Source organism: Carettochelys insculpta, chromosome 3 (assembly GCF_033958435.1).
Source record: "Carettochelys insculpta isolate YL-2023 chromosome 3, ASM3395843v1, whole genome shotgun sequence".
In the NCBI taxonomy this organism is placed as follows: domain Eukaryota; kingdom Metazoa; phylum Chordata; order Testudines; family Carettochelyidae; genus Carettochelys; species Carettochelys insculpta.
The window spans coordinates 160,295,783-160,315,892 of NC_134139.1; the positions used below are offsets into that span (position 1 = coordinate 160,295,783).

Sequence of the window (20,110 nt, forward strand, 5' to 3'; positions counted from 1 at the left end):
ATGATCTTAAATGGATTGACGAAGGGCGCGATCCATAGTCTACGCAGACTGAAGGATGCCTTGCTTGGCTAAAATGTTTTCCTTATGACTATCCATTATCACTCTGGGAAGTAACTGAATGAAGTTTGAAGTTCCTCAGATGAGGCATACACTATGGCTAGCCAGCCTTTACTTTTTACTCTTTCTTAGGCTATGTTGAGACTGCAGGCTTCTGTCAACAGAATTTCTTCTTGACAGAAGTTTTGTTTATACAGCATGTCTGGACTGCAGATATGTTAGAAGAGACCTGCCAGTCTCAAGTATTTTGTCAACGTACCTGTACACCTTGTATCTCAAATGAGTTTTTTTTTTTTTTCCCGATATTTGGTCCTGTGTGGATTGGGCCACATGTTGGAAAAGCCTCTCCTGACAGAACTGCCAACAGTTCCCCACAATCTAGACACAGCCCTAGAGACCAGATTGCATTTCAATTAGGAGGCTAATTGGTTTTTTGGGAAGACTTGCCAGAACCATTTGCTTCTATCCTACTTAGCTCAACATCAATTTCTATTTTTTTTCTGTGAAAAGATCAGATAATAATACATCATTCTCACCACAATAAGTATACCAAGGAACCAAGCAGTGAAGTACAACCTCTGTTTCTCCCTATTTGTGTTTCCTCTCCTTTTGAACAGCTGGAGAGAAATCCAGGATTTTCCACAGGTCTTACAGGTTTATGTTTCTTAAACTATGTTCTCAAAACTGGTGTTCTGTGAACAACTCGCAAGTGTGCCATATCTAACAAATTTTTGATATCAAAAACTGATGGTATATATTTTCTATTATTAAAAACAGGTGCAATGTTACTTCTTCATTGCTACATAGGGTGACCATCCATCCTGTATTAGGCGGGATGGTCCCATATTTGGGACGCCAAAGAGGTATCCCTACTTATTTTTTAACAGGGACACATTGTCCTATATTTGGGCCCTCCCCCCACTTACCTTTTCTGCCAGCAGCAGTGCAGATGCAGCTGTGGGCAGGAGTCACTTCCCCGAGCCTTGGGGAAGTAGGAGGAATGTGGGCAGCTGTCACATCCCTGCTGCTTCCCCAGGGCTCTGGGGGAGGGCTGGCAGATGTGGCTTCCCCAGGGCTTGGAGAGCACTGGGGGCTGCCGCTTCCCTGGGGATCTCAGGGAGCTCTGGCAACTGCGGCTTTCCCAGGGCTCCTTGGCAGGGCCAGTGGCTGCCACTTTCCTGGGCCTCCTGGGGATTGCTGATGGCTCCCACTTCCCCAGGGCCTCTGGGGATCTCCAGTGGCTTCTGCTTCCCTGGGGCTCCCAGGGAGTGATGGTGGCTGCTACCTCCTTCCTGGCTCCCTGGGGCTTGGTGGAGACAGGAGGAGCCACTCCTTCTGACCGTATCTCCCAGTCCTGTATATGGGACAGGGAGATATGGTTGCCCTATTGCTATGATATCTGGTTAAATTATTTCATTTTGATTTTGTTGTATATGTTGCAGGTATTTTGTTTGTTTGTTTTGAGTCTGACAACAACTTTTTGAAGACAATTTTCATAGGCGTTCTGTATAAAAATATCATTGTTTTATTGTTTGGTGTTTCAAGGTCTCAAAAAGTTGCAGGAACACTGGTTTATGATAAGGATGGAGTCCTCAGGTGTGATTCTTGAGTGGCAGACTCTGTTGCGAATTTGAAAGCTATGTCTAAATACTTATACCGAGAGAGACTGAGAGAACAAGAGAGCCCTGTGTGGATATAAAGTTTGTTTATCCAGATCCATCACATCCATATCCACAAAAATGCCTCACGGATATCCACACACATGGTTCTTGATACAAAATTTATATCCACATCTACATCTGACAAAATGAGCCCTGGATAACTGCATGCATATCCACAGCGGCAGATACCCACAGATATAAAGTAGATATCTGCAGATTTGCAGGGATGTGAAAAAGTAAACCAAGTGACAGGATCAGCTATTATACAACATAACATCTAGTCCAGGGTTGGTGCTCACATGGCCTGTGGGCCAGAATTCAGCCTGTGGAGCCTTTTCATCTGGCTTGTGGAGCCAGCAGCGACGCCATTTTGAAAGATGGTTGGGCAGCTCCGAGCCACATGTGGCTCTTTAAGGAGCCGTTTGTGGCTCCAGATGCTCTGGTACTCACTCCTCCTGCAGCTCCCTGCCCTGCTGCATTGAGAGAGTAGAACTCCTTTGTGAGGTAAATTAATCCTGGGCTTGGAGCTATGAGGAGTTACACCTGAGGGTTGGGGCGAGGTTTGGGGCTGTGAGCGATTAAGCTTCAGAGTAGTGGGAGGTTTGGGTCTGAGAGGGATTAAGCCTGAGGTGGGGAGGCGGATTTGGGGCTGAAAGGGGTTAAGCCTAGGGAAGGAGGGTGGGATGGGTTTGGGGCTATTTTATTTTCAGCCCCCAGAACATGTAAAAAATTGACATGTGAACCCAGGTTCAAAAAGAGGTTGGCCACCCCAAACTATCTAAACTAACATCAAGGCAGTTAGGTGACACAGTCCAGTATTCCAGGAAATAATGAAACTACCACATAAGTCTCACAAAATCATCCTCAAATGTATTCAAATTTACTTTGTTATAAACAAAGTCACATACATTTACAAGGGGTGTGGTAACACTGTCAGCAGTGGGTAATGATAAATAGCAATACATCATTTTGAGGGGATGAATCTAGCTACACACCTTACTGATATCAGAAGGCATAATTACAAATAAAATACTTCTAACAATATAATTATTAATAATTACTAAGAATGTCACCCTGTTTCCAAGTAAACATTCCAGAAGGGGGAGTCTCTGATCCCATCACAAAGAAGAGGCAGGCAAGCAATGATCATTGAAAGGGGAACAATAATTAACAACGTACATGCAAATAATCTGTAAGCAGCAGGACAGATGTGTGTCTAAGATACAAGATCTTCAGTAACAGTGGATAAATATTGATCTTTTAACATTGACTACTCAACGTCTAGCCTTACTTAAAACCTTCATTATTGATCAGCACTTAAATGTCACAGTGATAGGCAGGCACCTTAGAAAAAACAGATATAGAATGGATCTAAAACAGGGAGGAAAAGTAACAGCAAGTAATTTAATTTTTCAGATGCTACTGAAGTTGAAAGACACATACAAATATTACCCAAGACAAACAAATAATTGAAATTGACACAGAAAGATTAATTTTGTCAATACTAGAGAAATAAAAAGATTTCCAATTTGAATAAATGCAGCCTATATACCTGGATGAAACAAATGTGGTAGTCAATATTCAATGTGAGGGAGAATTCTGGAAAGCAGGATGGCTGAAACAGTATAAGTGATAGTGGACAGTTAATGAGGCATGTGTTTACAAAATAACATATCACAGCAAATATAGCCAGTGCTTCCTAGAGTGGAGTGATAAGTAGGTCTTCTCATACATGGTTCTAAAGTAACAGTACAATGAATGTTCAATTTGGCGATTTTCATTATCAGAGACAGACAAACTCTTGAAAGGATTAATGGAGGAGGAAGTAAGATCTGGAAGGATCAATATATAAGTAAAAATTGAAAGAATGAAACATATAGGCTAGATCTACATTAGTGAGTTTCTTCGTAAAAGCCAGGGCCCTTTCAAAAAGTCCCACGGAGCAGCTACACACCAAATGCTATCTTTCAATAGTAAATCAGAAGAAGACGGCACTTTTTCCAGTGGCCCTCTTCCACTCCTGATGATCAAGAGTGCCTTTTTCCAAAAGATTCTTTTGGAAAAAGATATGTGTAGACACCCTGGGGCCCCTTTTTTGTAAGAGAAGTCCTACATGGTGCTGGATTTTTTGGTCAGTTGCACTTCCTGGCCTGTTCTTTTGAAAGAATGGGCAGGGTCTGGCCACTCTCTATTGAATGAGCATATCAATTTTTCATTCTGCTTTCTTGTGTGTGGTAGAGAAAGGACTTTTTTGTATTGTGCATAATAGTATGCAGCTTTGGACAGTTACTTAAAAATACCCCCTTCCTCTCCACATTCATGCCCTTATTCTAGGGTTTATCGGAATATTTTGTGAAATGCACAGTACTCTTTCATTTTCAGCATCTCCCAAGGGCCCACATCATGACCCACCCATTGAGAGGAATGAACTCCCGGTGGTGGTTCTTACGTTGCTCACTCGCTTTAAGAAAACTCCCTCCGTAATGCACATTCCCTGCCTATCTAATCCCTTCAACAACAGAAAACCCACCTTTAGTGCAACATGCATTATGAAAATATACTCAACAACTTTAGTTTTTAAAACAGTATTTTTTTTCGTTTTTTATCAATACAATCATTAAACATCTTATTTTTGCTAAAGGCCAGAGGTACTATGGGATTTGAGAAGAGTTAACAGGGCAGGTCAGTGAACAGCAGCATTGATCCAACAAGAAGAAAAATGAAAACTTCAGTGGAACATTTCCCCTAGTCTTGTAAAATCCTATAAGAAATGGTGGAAAAGGAAAGAAAGCAGCTCTTGAGGAAAACTTCACACGTTTTCCACCCACTTTTCCGCCAAGCTAACTGAATTAAAGCAAGAAGATAGATAGCTATTCAATTACCTCCTACAGTACCCGTCAATCTTCAAGCACACTTCATTCTTGTCTTTCATCAGCAACACATATAGTTCTCTTACACTTTTTTTTCCTGTGCAATACACATTTATCTTCTCTCTCTTAATTGGAAGAGAGCACAAACATCAAAGTCACATCAAGGTTCAGTTCAAAACCAAAGAAGAGTTGCTGGATTAGAGAAATCCCTTATATATTTTTAAAAGACATATTTTTCCCCAAAGAGAGATTATGTATGTTTAATGCATACAGGAGAAAGTACAACTATGTAATACTTCATGGTGCCCCCACTCCCCGCATACCTCCTATAAATTTCACAGGGGAGGAAATTACCTTCCCCCTTTATCTGACTGATATATTGCAGGAAAGGAAAAAAAATACACCAGAAAAAGAGAGTGGCTCTTGCTCTTTATAAGCTATCTGCTTTACAGTGCCAATAAAATTATGTTAATTATAGTTCACTTTACTGTACTTGACATCTATTACACAACTTGTGTCATGAACATAGTTTTTTCTATTGAAATTAGGCATCCCACAGTAAAAACATCCACCTGCTCTACTTAGAGTCATGTCAAAACTCATCAAAAAATAATGTTCTTCTTGTCAGCCTGTCCAACCTACCATAAAATGGAATCTACTAGCACCTCCCTAAGCTGTCACCATTTGCTTCCCATTTAGAGGAATTATGCCAGCACTTACCTAGCTTCTTCTTGGAGAACTAGATTTTCCATTTTTATATGGCATTGTAAGTGGTGTCGTTTCTTAATTTAAAAAAACAGTTTGCTCATAAGTAAAGAGATTATTTTCAAAAATGGTCTATTTCCAAATGCAATAAATTTTCTTTTAATCTGTGAATGGTATCCCTTAGTTCTTTCTTGTACCTAGTAATACAAAGAGCAATGCGTATCAAGTGTTAGAAGACCTTTGTCAGGTCCTCTATATACATAACTTTTTAGGTGAGTGGGATTGTGTGGGTGAAAGTATTTGAATTTGAAGAAAAAGAATGTGTGATGGTGGTAATAACTACTTTTGTGTAATGAATTTGCCATTATCAGTGCAGATTCTGTTTTATTCATGACATTATTACTACAATTATATACAGCACCATGACTATGCATCACAGATAAAGGTAGATTTCTTGCCCCTATGGCTTTACAGTTTAAAATGTAAATGTAGTTCCAATAATACCGTGGGTTGGAAGCAAACACTAAGCATCTCCAGTAGCAGCAACTGGGCAAATGAAAGTAAACTGATTGCCTGGAATCCCTGAGTAGGAACCCTATCAGGAGAGAAATAAGACTCAGCAGAATCCCAGATTGTGGAATTGCATAAAGAATCAAATCTGGACAGTCAGTGAGAGCTAGGAAGACTGACTGGCCCAGGATAACCTGCCACAAGCCAAGGAAAATATGCTAAAGGCTGTATCCGCCAACCCAGGAACCATGTACATCTGCAACCTCACACAACTGTCACAAGCTAGAGAGAGAGAGCAAGAGCTACACATCACTGTGTGTCTAAACACTATGAGAAAAGAGGGAAGCAGGAAAGTAGAGGAAATTCTGGATCAGAGTGATCTATCTGAATTAGAGGCCATGGGAAAGGTCCAGCATTTGAGTAACTCCAGGACCTTCTTCACTCCAAAGGGGAAGATGACATCAAACAGCTAACACATTTGCACTGCATTCTTCAAGCACAAAGGGGCTGCAAGGTGACAAGAGACGTGGCCAGATGGATTAAAAATTAAATAGCATTCCCAGACATGTAAAATACTCACACATTTGACAAAAAGTATGCCAATGCCATAATCAACTGAAATGAGATTTTGGAATAGGGTTACAGTATTGGTGGGGCAGAGGGTTGAAGTAAAGTGCTTGAATCTATACCTATTCTCTAAATCATGTACAGTAATTAAAACCAATAATTGTTTTCATATTGGCTCAAAGTCTACAGAAGAATCCAACTCCATCCACTAACAGGAAAACAAAATTCAAAAAACCCAACAACAAGCACGCACCTGCCATTAAACCCTCAGGAAAAGGGTCAGTACACAGGTGGGCCTTTCAGGATATTCAGTAGGTTGATAGATCTGGGGAAGTAAGATTCAGAATAAACAGTAACCATTGCCCATCACCTCCTTCGTTTTAAATAACTTCACTACTAAGCTTGAGCTTGCCACAGTAGAACCTGAAGAGACACTGAATTTCTCATGCAGCAAAGTTCCAAGCCATACTGAAGCTTTGTAAGTGAAAATCAACTCTTGAGTTGCACTCGGAAGTGAGCTGGAAACCAATGCAAATCACGAAGCAGAGGTTTTGTGCACCCTCTGGAAATGGAACCCTGCAGGCAGCTGTTAAAGTACATTTTACATTAGGTGCAGATTCTCAATACAGGTTAAACTTCTCTCATCCAACACCCTGGGGACCTGACTGTTGCTGAATGAGAGAATTTTCTGGACGAGGGGGGAGCAATAATTTCTAGCATATTACCAATACATCCACTGCTTATTGGGCTCTTTGAAGCCATTTAGGGGTAAATTACAGTTAAATAACAGCATAGAACACTGAGAGCCAGGACTGGTGGCTGTAAACAAACTTTATAGAACCACAGGAAACTTGGCCGCACCCACGGTAAGTAGTTGTCCAGCTAACTAAAATCATGCTGGATTTCAGAGTTTGCTGGATGAGAGAGTTCTGGATTAGAGAGATTCAACCTGTGCTGTAGTAATCTTCAAGTATAACTCCATAGAGAGTACATGACAACAACTCAATCTGGTGTAGAGAAAAGGTATGCATAATTCTGGTTCTGTGCAATCAGAACTGAAAGTTCAAAGCATCCAAGAAAACACAGATTAAAATGTACCACATTTCTTAAATGAGGTGGCATACAAGAAGATTTTGCTGAAGATTGAAACTGAAGACTCTGATTAAAAATGTATTAGTACTTACTGGAAACTATTAGTAAGGAAACTATATCTCATTTATGCAAAACCAGGCTATTTGTAATGATTAAAATCCATTAAAATATATAAAAATCTAAGTTATTCTCTTGTATTTTTAGATGTCAATTTTTTAAAAAAATACCTTATCATCCAAAAGTTCCCATGTAGGAAAACATGAATGCTGAATTTTGAGAAGGCTTTTTGTTTTTTTGTTTTGTTTTGTTTTTTTGAAGTCAGGCACATCCTGTGCATCTTTTACACTGAAATCTCTTAACACCAAAGGCTGATGTTATGATATATCATATCATATCATATCAATAGTAAGGATTATTAAAACATAGAATCATAGAATGTTAGGACTAGAAGGGACCTTGAGAGGTCATCAAGTCCAGCCCCCTGCCCTCATGGCAGGTCCAAGGACTGTCTAGAGCATCTCTGTTAGACATTTATCTAACCTGTTCTTAAGTATCTCCAAAGATGGAGATTCTGCAAACTCCCTAGGCAATTTATTCCAATGTTTCACCACCCTGACAGTTAGGAACTTTTTCCTGATGTTCAACCTAAACCTCCCTTGCTGCAGTTTAAGCCCATGGCTTCTTGTTCTATCCTCAGAGGCCAAGAAGAACAAGTTTTCTCCCTCCTCCTTATGACACCCTTTTAGATACCTGAAAACTGCTATCATGTCCCCCCTCAGTCTTCTTTTTTCCAAACTAAACAAGCCCAATTCTTTCAGCCTTAGTAGGTCATGTTCTCTAGACCTTTGATCATTTTTGTTGCTTTTTTATGTACCCTTTCCAATTTCTCCACATCTTTCTTGAAATGCACTGCCCAGAACTGGAGACAATACTCCAGCTGAGGCCTAACCAGCACAGAGTAAAGCGGAAGAATGACTTCTCATGTCTTGCTCACAACACACCTGTTAATGCATCCCAGAATCATGTTTGCTTTTTTTGCAACATGAAGACTTTAATCCTAAATCCCAGGGTACTTCAGTTCAAACAAAATAAGATTATTTAGAATTACTTTATATTCCTATATGTTAATTATACTGAGTCATTCATCAATACACATTGCATTTTCAACTTTCCAAAGATATACAGTGTTCAATAAAAAGCAACACAGTGTAAGTTTTGTATCTGCAGAGAAATTTAGAATACACAGTTATACGCTTAGAGGTAGGAAAGTTCAAAACAACTGCAAACATTCCAGTTTCAAGACAAGAATTGTAAAACTTGCTTGATGTCATAAGCCTGGAATGTATAAAATCTATTGTAAAATACACAACAGTAAACCTGAGAAAAACAAACAACATCGCTTTATATTTGACATAGAATTAGAAAATCAGCAGCATGAGAATGACCCAGTGTGAAAAAATGTTTCCTTACAGTGAGTGTTATAATGTAGCAATACTTAGTGGAGAGCAACATTTGACAGAAAAGGGGCAAATTAGTCAATATTTGCTTGAAAGTAGTTCACAAATCCTTTTTCGTGAAGTATAATAGTTGGTCCTGAACTGCAGTACAACAATAAGTAGCTAATTAACTCTAATTTTGAGGAGATCTAAATTAAAAGACCAACAGAAAATTTTGTTATGTTATTATCAGCAGATTAAAATGGTGTATTTTAACAGTAGCAACTTTATAAAAATACACACGAGCATGTGCATGTGTACAGACACAAGAAAGTGATCTCATTTGGAAAAGTGACCTGAGCTTCTTTTAAGACCAGCATGAAAATCAGGCTTCTGTGGAAAGTGTCAGTAGAGTAATGACAGGATTTTTCTTTCATTGTTTAATGCTTTCACTGCAAGCTAAACAATTGCAAACTGCATCTTACTGACTGTGGCAGGTCACATTTACATAGGACCATGAAACACAGCCAAAATGCTTCTTTTCTCATATTTGGTCAAGTGGAATCTTTGGTCACAGTTTAAAAGCAGCATTTTCAGTTTAAATGTGGAGGTGGTGCCCCCCAGCCCCCATTGAAATGATCACCCTGTACCTTTAAGTGTGTGTGGTGGGAGGTGTTTGCACCAGTCAATGAGTCATTCCCTAGGAATTGAGGGGTTTAAAAAGGTAAACTTGTTGCCTCAAGACCTCCTTTTGACATGGACCAAGGCTGAAATAGAACCTACACTCCCATCTTGTTAGGTGGTAAAATATTAGGTTTGGTCAACGCCTTCTGTGAGCATTACTCTAGCTGCCCCTTTTTATGGGAGCTAGGAAGAAATTTTTCCCTTATCAAAAATATGGCTTGGGTGCAGCTGGGATCTTTTTCACCTTCCCCTCAGTGGATTCAGGAACATTGTTGTTCATGCATGGTATAAAGGGCAGCAGACCATTTGTCGCAACTCACTTACATTTAGGGTGGATGTCCAGAGCAGGTACTCCATAGGAAAGGTACATAGTGACTGGATAAATGGCTTGGAAAATGACTTAAAAAGATGTGTTCATTAAAGGAATGCAAGGGGACTTCCATGAATGGTACAATAGAGAGCCAACCCATTCTTATAACCTGCCATAATGCACCTATGTGGGGAGGATGAATGATAGTGTCCCAGCAATGGATTTATTGCTGGGACCAGGATGGAAAAAGAGGGGGAGATTTTGGAAGCTCATGTCCCCTGCCCCATCTATGGTAAAATGCCAGCAATGGATTTGCTAGAGGGACATGGAAGGAAAAAGACTGGGAGCTGATAAAAGCTCACTGGGTATTTATGGAATAAACATGGAGCTGCCTGCATCGTACAATGTTGTCTGCTGGGTAATCTCAGCCATCTAATAATAAAGTTGCAGTCTGATTTCACCCATATCAAATGTCTCCTATTTTTTCTTAAGCATAGCCAATCAGTAGCATTCTACCATCAACGTCAGTGGGAACAGAATTAAAGCAATGGTTAGTGCTTTTGAAACTTCCTTCCTAAATGCCAGTATGCAATCTGTATCTAGTCCTGGGTTTACTGTAGTTAATGTTGCAGATGACATTGCCTTCAGTAAGACCAGGCATATCTTAAAATTTACAACTGGAAGATTGTTTTTCAGTCCAATTATATGATAATGTTTAAAAACAGAAGAAAACTTATATTATGTCAAACAATTGCTTAGGATGACAAATATCTCACCAATTGTTTTCTTTTTGTTAATTTTTTTCAGAAATTGAAAAGTTTCAGGATCCTGATGGGAAAAAGGAAGATGAAGAAAAGAAATACCTTGATGTCATCAGCAACAAAAATATAAAGCTGTCAGAAAGAGTACTGATCCCTGTCAAACAGTATCCCAAGGTACTATAATTTAATATACTGTTAGTGTTTCACAGCAGAGAAGTGGAAAAATCATACACTTAATTATTTTGTTTCTTGCTTTTAGAAACAACATGCAGGGTTTAAAGAGATTTAAAAGACAGAATAACATTTCATTTCTTGATTTTCCTGTGATATCTTGTCCAATCTCTAACTTGTGACCTTATTCAAAATCCAATAAAATCAGTGCAAGACTTTGAATCAGGGGCTTGCTCTGGCAAAAGTTTAATTGACTTGCCATATGAGTTCTTATAGAAAGACTAAAGGATTTGTAAGAGTTGTTGTATAAACTTAATGAACAAATTAAGAACACATTATTATTTCATAGCAAGAGCATAAAGGCATGCCCCAAATTTGTGAAAAGTCAGCTCAAGTGTGCTGCAGATTCTTCATTTGTTATACTATTAATACAACAGTTGTTGGATAGCTATGGGCAATGACTTTAAAAACATACATGTCTCCATGAAAAATGCGCTCAGCTTTGGCTGCAGCTTCTTCTAATGTAATATAGTAAACTCTTTCATATCCAGCATTCTGCCATCCAGAACTCTCAAATAACTGGCATTTTAAACATAAGTAAATTTTAGTTACATTTTCCTTAAGTATGGTATAGTGAAAGTAAATGCAAAAAATACAGCAATTACAATATAAGTTCACAATGTACAGTACTACTGTTGTTGGTAAATACTCTGCATACATTTTTATTTGTTTCTTAATATCTAATTTTGTTTTTCTTTAGTGTTATGCATTGCTAGGTACACTGCTCTATTATCCAGAATAAATCAATATCCAGCAACCTCCCAGTCCTGTGGCTGCTGGATATGAAAGAGTTTACTGGGGTTTGGTTCCTTTCCCATTATACGTGACCTATCTGGCTGAAACGATAAACATCTCAGTTTGTCTCTAAAGGATTTTTCTTGCCATTTTATTATTATGAAAGAATGCAGAATTATTGTGAGCCATAAGTGTAGGTTCTTAAACTGAAAATGCTTCTTCATAGCTCTGTATAATGAATATCCAAGGAATGTTATTTTTTAATATCAAATAAGAAAATGTGGTTTTCTTTGTACAGCCTTGTATTTTACATAAACAGTTGTTCTAACAGTATTCAACCTGAAATGGTAAACATCTCAATTTGTCTCTAAAGCATTTTTTCCTTGCTAATTTATTATCACATGGTATTTGGTTCAACATTAGCCTTGATTACACTCTCAGTTTCTTAGTTTTATACTTTCATCAGTAATAGCAATAAATTCCAATTTGTAAAAAGCCTATCAACTAAAATGAAAGGTAAAAAATTGAGATTCAATGATTCAAGATGACATTTACATCTTGAATAGTGAATATAAAACTGAGATAATGTAATCATCCAAATGTAAAGACCTTAGAAATGCGCACAGTGGTATAAAGGATTACTTTCTTGCTTCACAGCCTGAGGCACTTTGCCTAGATTTGTAACATTTTGTATAAATGCCGTAGGTGACTTGCAATTCTCAATAAGAATGTAATAATGCTGTATCATTATAAAAGCCATTGGCTGATATTCTAATTATTGAGAATACTACTAATGAGAATTAAAAAAATGAAAGACCAACTATTGAATATATAAAGGCAATAATATATTCAGTTACAGTACCTGGATATGATTATATTAACCTTCATTTAATTATCCTGCTGTATTAATGAGAAATGTAAGTTATAAAACATATCTGAACATTTTCAGCAATAAAAAAATGATCTGTACTGTATATAGGGATTTTTTCATTCATATAAAATGGGCTCAAGAAAATCTCTCTTACTGATTTCCTGTCAACATTGTCTTCAGAAGGCATACAGTTCTCAGATCTGCATATATTTTGCTTCTATCTCTTATCTTAATTGCAGAAGTATAGGATTTGCCTTTTTGGATCATATTGATGGTCAGTTTGATTCAGTGCCCTTACTTTGATGGTAACCATCATCAATTATAGTTTGTAAAAGTGAAAATATTCCAAGTGGTGCTAGTCAGTTCTTTAGTACTGTGCATGGAAAATGAAGATTATTTCTTCCTGACACCCAGACTACAGCTGTGTCTGCTTACTGAAATATTAGAATTGATTACATAGCAAAAATTTGGAATGCAATCCAATGTAGAAGCCAGGAAATTTTAAGATTTGGGATGAATCCAGGATGCATTGAATTGGTCAAATTTGTCAGACTAAAGTGTTAATGAATTATCATCAAACCAGAGCTAAGTGTGTCAAGGTTACCTTTAATAAAGGTCTGAACTGCTTAGCTAGTATGTGTACTCAAGAGATTCCCACACAGCATTGTCTAGAAAGCATGCAATGTGTGAATTAGGCAACCAGGGCATAGTTTCATACATTTATCAGACCATGCCAGTAGGAGCCCTTCACTAGAATTAAATCTGCATTTATGGGGAGATAGGAAAAGGATATGCCATAGAAGAATGTTGTGAAATGGTGTATCAGTTGGCCTAATGGACCTGCTTCTTCTGTTTGCTGTGTTATATAAGATCAGCCATCAACAGTAAGTTTTTACAAAATTAAAATTCATACAAAGCACTGTGAAGATGATATGGAGAGGCGGGGAAGAGCTAAACTTGTCTGCTGACTGTTCCTTGGGATCACAAAACTTTGGCTCACAATACTTGACCAAATCAGGAAAGGAAATACATTGTATGTTGCCTAAAGATTCCCCAGTAGTTTAATTAGTGCTGCCAATCAGCTCTTTGGATGCAGTTTGCCCCTATCAAGGCCTCTGCACTGCTGAAGCCATATTTTGTATTGTAATATGGGATCATAAAGTGCTACAGTGAAACTCTACATCCACTGATTGAGCATCACTACTGCAGAGTTCAGCAGGAGTAGACCAGTTTATATCAGTTTCAAAAGCAGATGGTTACACCTGGTGAAAATTACCCTGAATATGCACAGGGTTCTAGAATCTAAACAGCTCTTCAAGCTAAAGAGTGAGTGCTATATATTTATTTATAGCCATGTGTTTACTGTTTGGTTCCTGGAATTTCTGCTTTGGGACAGCAGAAAAATATCAGAGATCATCATTAGTGATAACCAGTGCCTTTTTTTTTTGTTTTTTGTGCCCATACTTGCTGGTACTGAGTACTGGCACCTTGGCAGCCCCACTGCAGGATTCCTGACTAGATGGTGGGGGTCCTCAGCCGACCCGTGGTGGGGAGTCAGCTGTAGCATGGAGCCGCTCCAGCAGCACCAGCCATGGGAACCTGGGCCAGGGAGGAGGGGCACAGGGGCTGTGGAGCCAGCTGAGTACCAGTTACTTTTTTTTTTTTTTTTTTTACAATAAAAGCACTGGTGACTACTATCTAATATTTTTACATGGGACTGATCCTTGAGCCTAAAGATTCCAACTTACACCACCAGCTGAATTACTGAGGTGATAGTACAGGGTTTTGAATGTGCAACTTAGCTTAGCTCTGCAACTTAAAAATTCTCAAAATGAAAAGAGGTTTGTTGGCAAAGATTTTGTATTATATTCAAGGAACATTACATTCTGGGAACACTTAACACTTTGTCTATTTTCAAGAGAAAATGTCAAAATATCTCTGTTGATAAAGAGTGATAAACAAAATCACAAGTAATGTGTTAAGTCTCTTGCACTCACTCAGGCTATGTCTAGAGTAGAGGCTTTTGTCGACAAAACCTGGGGAACATCCAGATTCCCAAGTGTGTTCTGTCAACAGTAAATTGACAGAATGCAGAACATTTGCCAATAGCCCTGCCTTGGTTCCCACGAGGCAGAATGTTTCTGTTGACAGATCGCTGTTGACAATGTTCCAGGAAGCCTTCTGTTGACAGAAAAGGCCTCCAGGGTGCTGCACAGGTGCCCCAGGGGACACTCTTTCCACAGCAATCAGCTCTCTGCTGTTCCTGCCACCAGCCCCTCTTAAAGCTGCAGGGAGCCTGGGAAACCCTGTGGCAAGAAGCTGAGAGTGGGGAAGCAGTTGGGCTTCGGGCTGCAGTCCCCCACTCCCTCACAGTCACACCATAGCTGAGAGCTCTGCAGGTGGCCAATCAGCGGGCACCCTGCAACCCTCTTGGGCCCGTGTGAGACCAGCCGGAGGAGTGCCAGGAGCCACCCTGGGGCTTCAATAGGCAGGCCCCCTCCTGGACTGGGGCTGAGATCCAGGCTCTGTTGGACCTGTGCAAGGAGGAGGAGACTCTGCAAGACCCTAAGATGAAGTGCTGCAATGCCCCCATGTATGCCCAGATGGCCACCACCCTGATGGAATGGGGCAAGCCCCCCAAACCATGCAACAAGTCCAGTTGAAGGTAAAAGAGCTTTGCCAGGGCTATGTCAGAGCCCAGGATACCACCCAATGGTCTGGGGCAGGACCCTCCACCTGCTCCTGTTATCGGGAGCTACATGACATCCTGGCAGGGGGACACATCCCCCTTGAAGCCCCACAACCATGGCCAGAGCACTATCAGTAGAAGGAGGAGGTCTCTGAGTGCCAACCCCCATTGGAGCTGGAACCAGATACAGTGGCGGAGGACAGTAGCAGCTTCTTCATTCTTCTGGAGTCGGTCCCATCCAGCCAGGCCACCTCCAGGGCTTTGTTAGTGCTGGTTGAAGGTCCCTCGGGTAAGCACCCCAAGCGTCACACACCCCAGTGTGCGGGAGGCAGGCATGCACAGACAGGGCTTGCTGTGACAGTCACATGGCCAGCTTGGGCGGGACCTCCTGCTGCAGTCCCAGCGATGGAACCATGTGCAAGGTAGTGTGCTCCACCCAGACCAAGTGGATAGCCCCGGGCATGGGCTCCAGTCTGACACCAGCCTCACAGGAGTCCAGACGAGCCCCACGCTCAAAGTGGGCTGGCCACAAGACACACCAAGGAGTGTGACACCTATGAAGGAATCCCTCTGTAGCCAAACACCCCTCTTGGCCACCAGCCCATCGAGCGGGTAGGGAGCCACTGCGGACAGCCCTGTCACAGAGGCACCATGGAGCCCCCACATGGCAGGACCCATTGTGCAGACCACACATGGATTTGTTCCCAGGACATTGCCGTCCCCTGGCCCAGGGGGGCCGAGTTGGTCACTGCTCTGGGTGGGGTGGGCAGGGCCCTAGAGGCTGAATGACTTGCCATCTCACAGCCGTTTCTTCCTGACAGCTGGACCTACACCATCGGAGGGCCAGACCAGCCTCACCTCCCCACCAAGGGTGAACCAGCCCCACCCCAGCACCAGGGCAAGCCCACAGCTGGAGTGGACATCAGCATGTCTAGGAGGACCTCCATTGGGATGACAGTTCCACCCTCTGGAGGATGACCAAGATCAAGTGGGTAGACACAAAGTGGCTAGCGCAGGCCTGGGACAAACTCATGTCCCACTTTGACAATGACACCAGTGTCTGGCAGGACATGATGGCCAGCTGCTCATGTCTGCCATCACCCCTGCCCAAGCCACCCCCGGCGCTGTCTCCACTGGCCATCCCACAGGGCATCCTGAATGTGCTGCAGGGGCAAAGGGCCATGCCTACCCCCTTGCTCCCAGCCCTCCCATCTCTGCCAGCCCACCCAGAACCCACTGAAGCCCCACCACCTGTGTACCTCCCCCTGCTCCTGGCCTGTACCTCCCCAACTCAACCCTGTCAGGGGTCTGAACCCGTAGTGGGAGGTGATCCCGAAGCCAACACGACTTGGGGTCCCACTCCCCCTTGGGTTCACAGCCCCCCACCCCCTCCATGTTTTGAGGCCCCCCATACCCCCTGTCCCAAGACTGCCCATCCAAGTTCTGATGCCCTGAACCCTCTGTCCCAAGCCTCCTGCACTGCATGTAGTTCAAAGATTTTTCAATGTGCTTTATTGTAAATAGTTTGTGATTACACCAGTTCTTTTCTACATGTTTTTTCTTTGGTTAAATAAAACAGCTAGCTGTTCACCATGCCCATATCTCTCTTTATTGGGCAGAGGTTTGCGGGGGGATGAGGGGGGAAGGGAGGGGTCGTGGTGGGGACAGGGTAGGGCTGTGGGTTTGAGCCCCCCCCCACTGGGAGGTCCTGGAGAGGGTTGTTTGAGGGCCATGGGAGAAGCTCTCCCTCAGGACCTGGCAGATCCACATCCCATCCCAATGGACCTGGTGGATTGGAGCTGCTCCCAGCTACTCATACTCCCCATCCCCATCCTGGGAGGAAGGCCTCCCACTTCCCATCCACTAAGTTGTGCACAGTAAAACATGTGGCCACAACTTGGGGGATGCTGTGGTCCTCCCACATCCAGGTGGGTGAACAGGCACCTGAAGTGTGCCTTGTCGTGGCCAAAGGTGCACTTAGGCTGCATCATGGTCTGGTTGAGGCAGGCATTAAAGAATCCCCTCCTGGGATCCAGCTGGCTGGTATAAGGCTTCATGAGCCAGAGCATGAGGGGAGAGGTTGCACCCCCAAGATGCTCACGGTGGAGGAATAACATGCCTGCCTCCATCTGTTGGCTCAGGCCAGAGTTGCAGAACACAAGGAGTCATGTGTCTGGACCAACCACCTGGCGTAAATGTCTGTGAACTGTCCACAGTGATCGACCAGGGCCTTCAGCACCATGTGGTATCCCTTCCAGTTGATATACCTGGCTGCACTATGCTCCAGTGCATAGGTTGGGATGTGGAGCCCATTGATAGCCCTGATGCAGTTCAAGAACCCCAGGGCAGTGAACCCATCCATGACTGCATCCACGTCTCCTATACCCTCTGCAGCAGGATGGTGTTGATGCCAATCATGACCTGCAGAGGGAGGAGACTGAACACACACATCAGGACTGAGGGAGGGAGTCCCTGGGCCACAGGGGGATGTCCTGTGCCCCTCCTAACCCCCACCACAAGCTCACTAGGAGCCCTCCTTGTGAGGCCACCTTCCCAGCAGCAGGACTGTGTGAGAGTGGAATGGCATAGTTCCCCAGGGATGGAGCTTCCCTCCCAACCCTACCTCTTGTACTCTCAACCCTGCTTTCCAAGGGTCCCCCTTAGGTGGGACACCCTCCCTCCTCAGCAGGGACAGCAGCCCAAGAGTGCATTACCTCCATGAGGAGAGCCCTGGCAGTGGCGTTCTGCACACTGAACTGGTTACCCAACGAGTGGTAGTTGTTGGGGATGGCAAACTTCCAGAAGGCAAATGAGAATTTAGTCTAATTTAATTTAATCTAATTCTTGACTCCCTGCCCCCCGCCCCTCTGCTCTCCGATTTGCTCACCTTGATAATTTTTTTCTGATTTATCAACTTTGATTACTGTTTTTGGTTCTCTATGCCGTAAATATTGAGTCTGTTCAGGTATGGCTATGGTCTGAAGAAGTGGGTCTGTCTCACGAAAGCTCACCTAATAAATTATGTTGTTCGTCTGTGCTACTTGACTGCTTTTCTGTTTTGATAGTATATAGACTAGCAAGGCTCCCTCTCTGTTCTCTTTCAATGTATGACTTCACCTAAAGATGTAAAACTTGGGTCCTAGATATAGACTAGTACTGGAGTTAAGTAGATCCTGATATAAACAGTATGGGATAGACTCATTTAAAAGATTTTTTTAAACATATAACTTGGTTCATCCAATGAATATTGGACCAGAGAAGCCTTATTAATATCTTGCAAGCCGTTGCCATGTTCAAATGTGTCTGTGCTTCATATGGCTCCATTATAGTGTAGGAAGAACTACACATTATCTGCTCTCTTCCCTGAAATCCAGCCTGTATGGTGTTATTGAAATCATTGAAGGTGTTCAACAAAACTGAACCGAGAACTGATCCCTGTGGCATCCAACTTGTTCTGCTTGACTGTTTCAATGATGCATTTAATTTGGCCCTGGTGACTTAAAGATATCGAACTTACTTAAATCATTTTCACCTGTTCTTTCCCTGTTTTAGCTTCCGAACCTACTCCTTTTTCACAGGCATGTGCCATATTTGGCAGGATGGTCCCATATTTGGGACACCAAAAGGCATCCCTACTTATTTTTAAAAGGGCCTAATTGTCCCATATTTGGCTCCCCAAACACACTCACCTTTTCCACCAGCAGCTGCTGGCCTCAGAGCACTCAGCTGCTGTGTCCCTGCCGCTTCTCTGGTGCTCCAGGAGGGTGGGAGAGTAGGTGGTTGCTGCTTCCCCAGGGCTGCAGGTGGTAAGCACCAGCAGCTGCCACTTCCCTGGGGCTCTGCGTGGGGAAGCACTGCCAGGACTGCCACTTCCCCAGAGGTTGGGGGGGAGGAAAGTGCCTGTGACTGCCACTTCGCTGGAGCTGGGGTGGGGAGGGCCAGTGGCTGCCACCTCCTTCCTGCCACCCTGGGGCTTGGTGGAGCTGGGATGAGCCACCCCTCCCCACCATATCTCCCTGTTCCGTATTTGGAACTGGGAGATATGGTTGCCCTAATTCTAGGGAGTGACCCAACCACTGTCCCCAAAGAATCTGTGGATACCTCTGATGAGATTCCTCAGGAAACCTCCAGCAACAGCAAGGAAGACATGGTAGATGAGGATGAGGATGAGGATGAGGATGACAGTCAGCAAAACAGCAGAAACAAAACAAAACAGCAGAAATGTAGCACTGTAAAGACTAACAAAATGATTTATTCAGTAATGAGCTTTTGTGGGACAGACCCACTTCTTCAGATCAAACTAATTTCCAATACAGACTGACATTTATAAGTACAGAGGACCAAAAAAAATTGCAATAAAAACTGACAAATCAAATAAGCCTGAAGGAGGAGGATGGGGGAGGGGAGTGTTAACTGTCCTGCCTGAGAGAATTACAAGCAGCAAATGAAGGGAAGCTTCTTCTGGACTTCAAATCATGCGACCATATGCTAATGAGGCACCAGAAATTTACATCCATGTTCATTAGCATTTTCCGGGCCATTTATTAGCATATCGCTTTCAACAAGTGGAATGTGTAGAAATGGCCTTTGAGATTATTTTTTCAGGGACATAGGGTCTTTCCCCATTTTGGAACAAAGAATTTGGCTCACATAACCTACACATTTTGTGCAAACAGAGTCACCTGCATGCTGGCTCTGTGCTTGTTTACTGACCCTTGGGCTCCCTGCTGCATTTTCACCATTTGGCATCACTAGAACTATCTACCTTGGACTTTCTGCCTGTAACTACCTTGAATTCCCTTTAAGGGGCTTTTTGTGTTCTGTGGGGGGCTGCACAAAAAAATTGGCATGATCTAGTGTCACATGTTGCATTCACTTTTTCACATATCTGCAGTCTGCCAAAAAGGATGTTGTATCTGGCTCTCCCCTTG

At 42.5% G+C, this 20,110-nt stretch overlaps 1 protein-coding gene across 2 annotated transcripts in view; it reads left to right on the forward strand.

The window, feature by feature from the left end:
- KHDRBS2 (KH RNA binding domain containing, signal transduction associated 2) overlaps positions 1-20,110 on the forward strand; it is a 596,284-nt gene that overhangs the window by 131,988 nt on the left and 444,186 nt on the right. For both annotated transcript variants that reach the window (XM_074988883.1, XM_074988882.1), the window contains exon 2: positions 10,700-10,827. In XM_074988883.1, the coding sequence (XP_074844984.1) occupies positions 10,700-10,827 (128 nt within the window). The remainder of the gene's footprint in view (positions 1-10,699; positions 10,828-20,110) is intronic.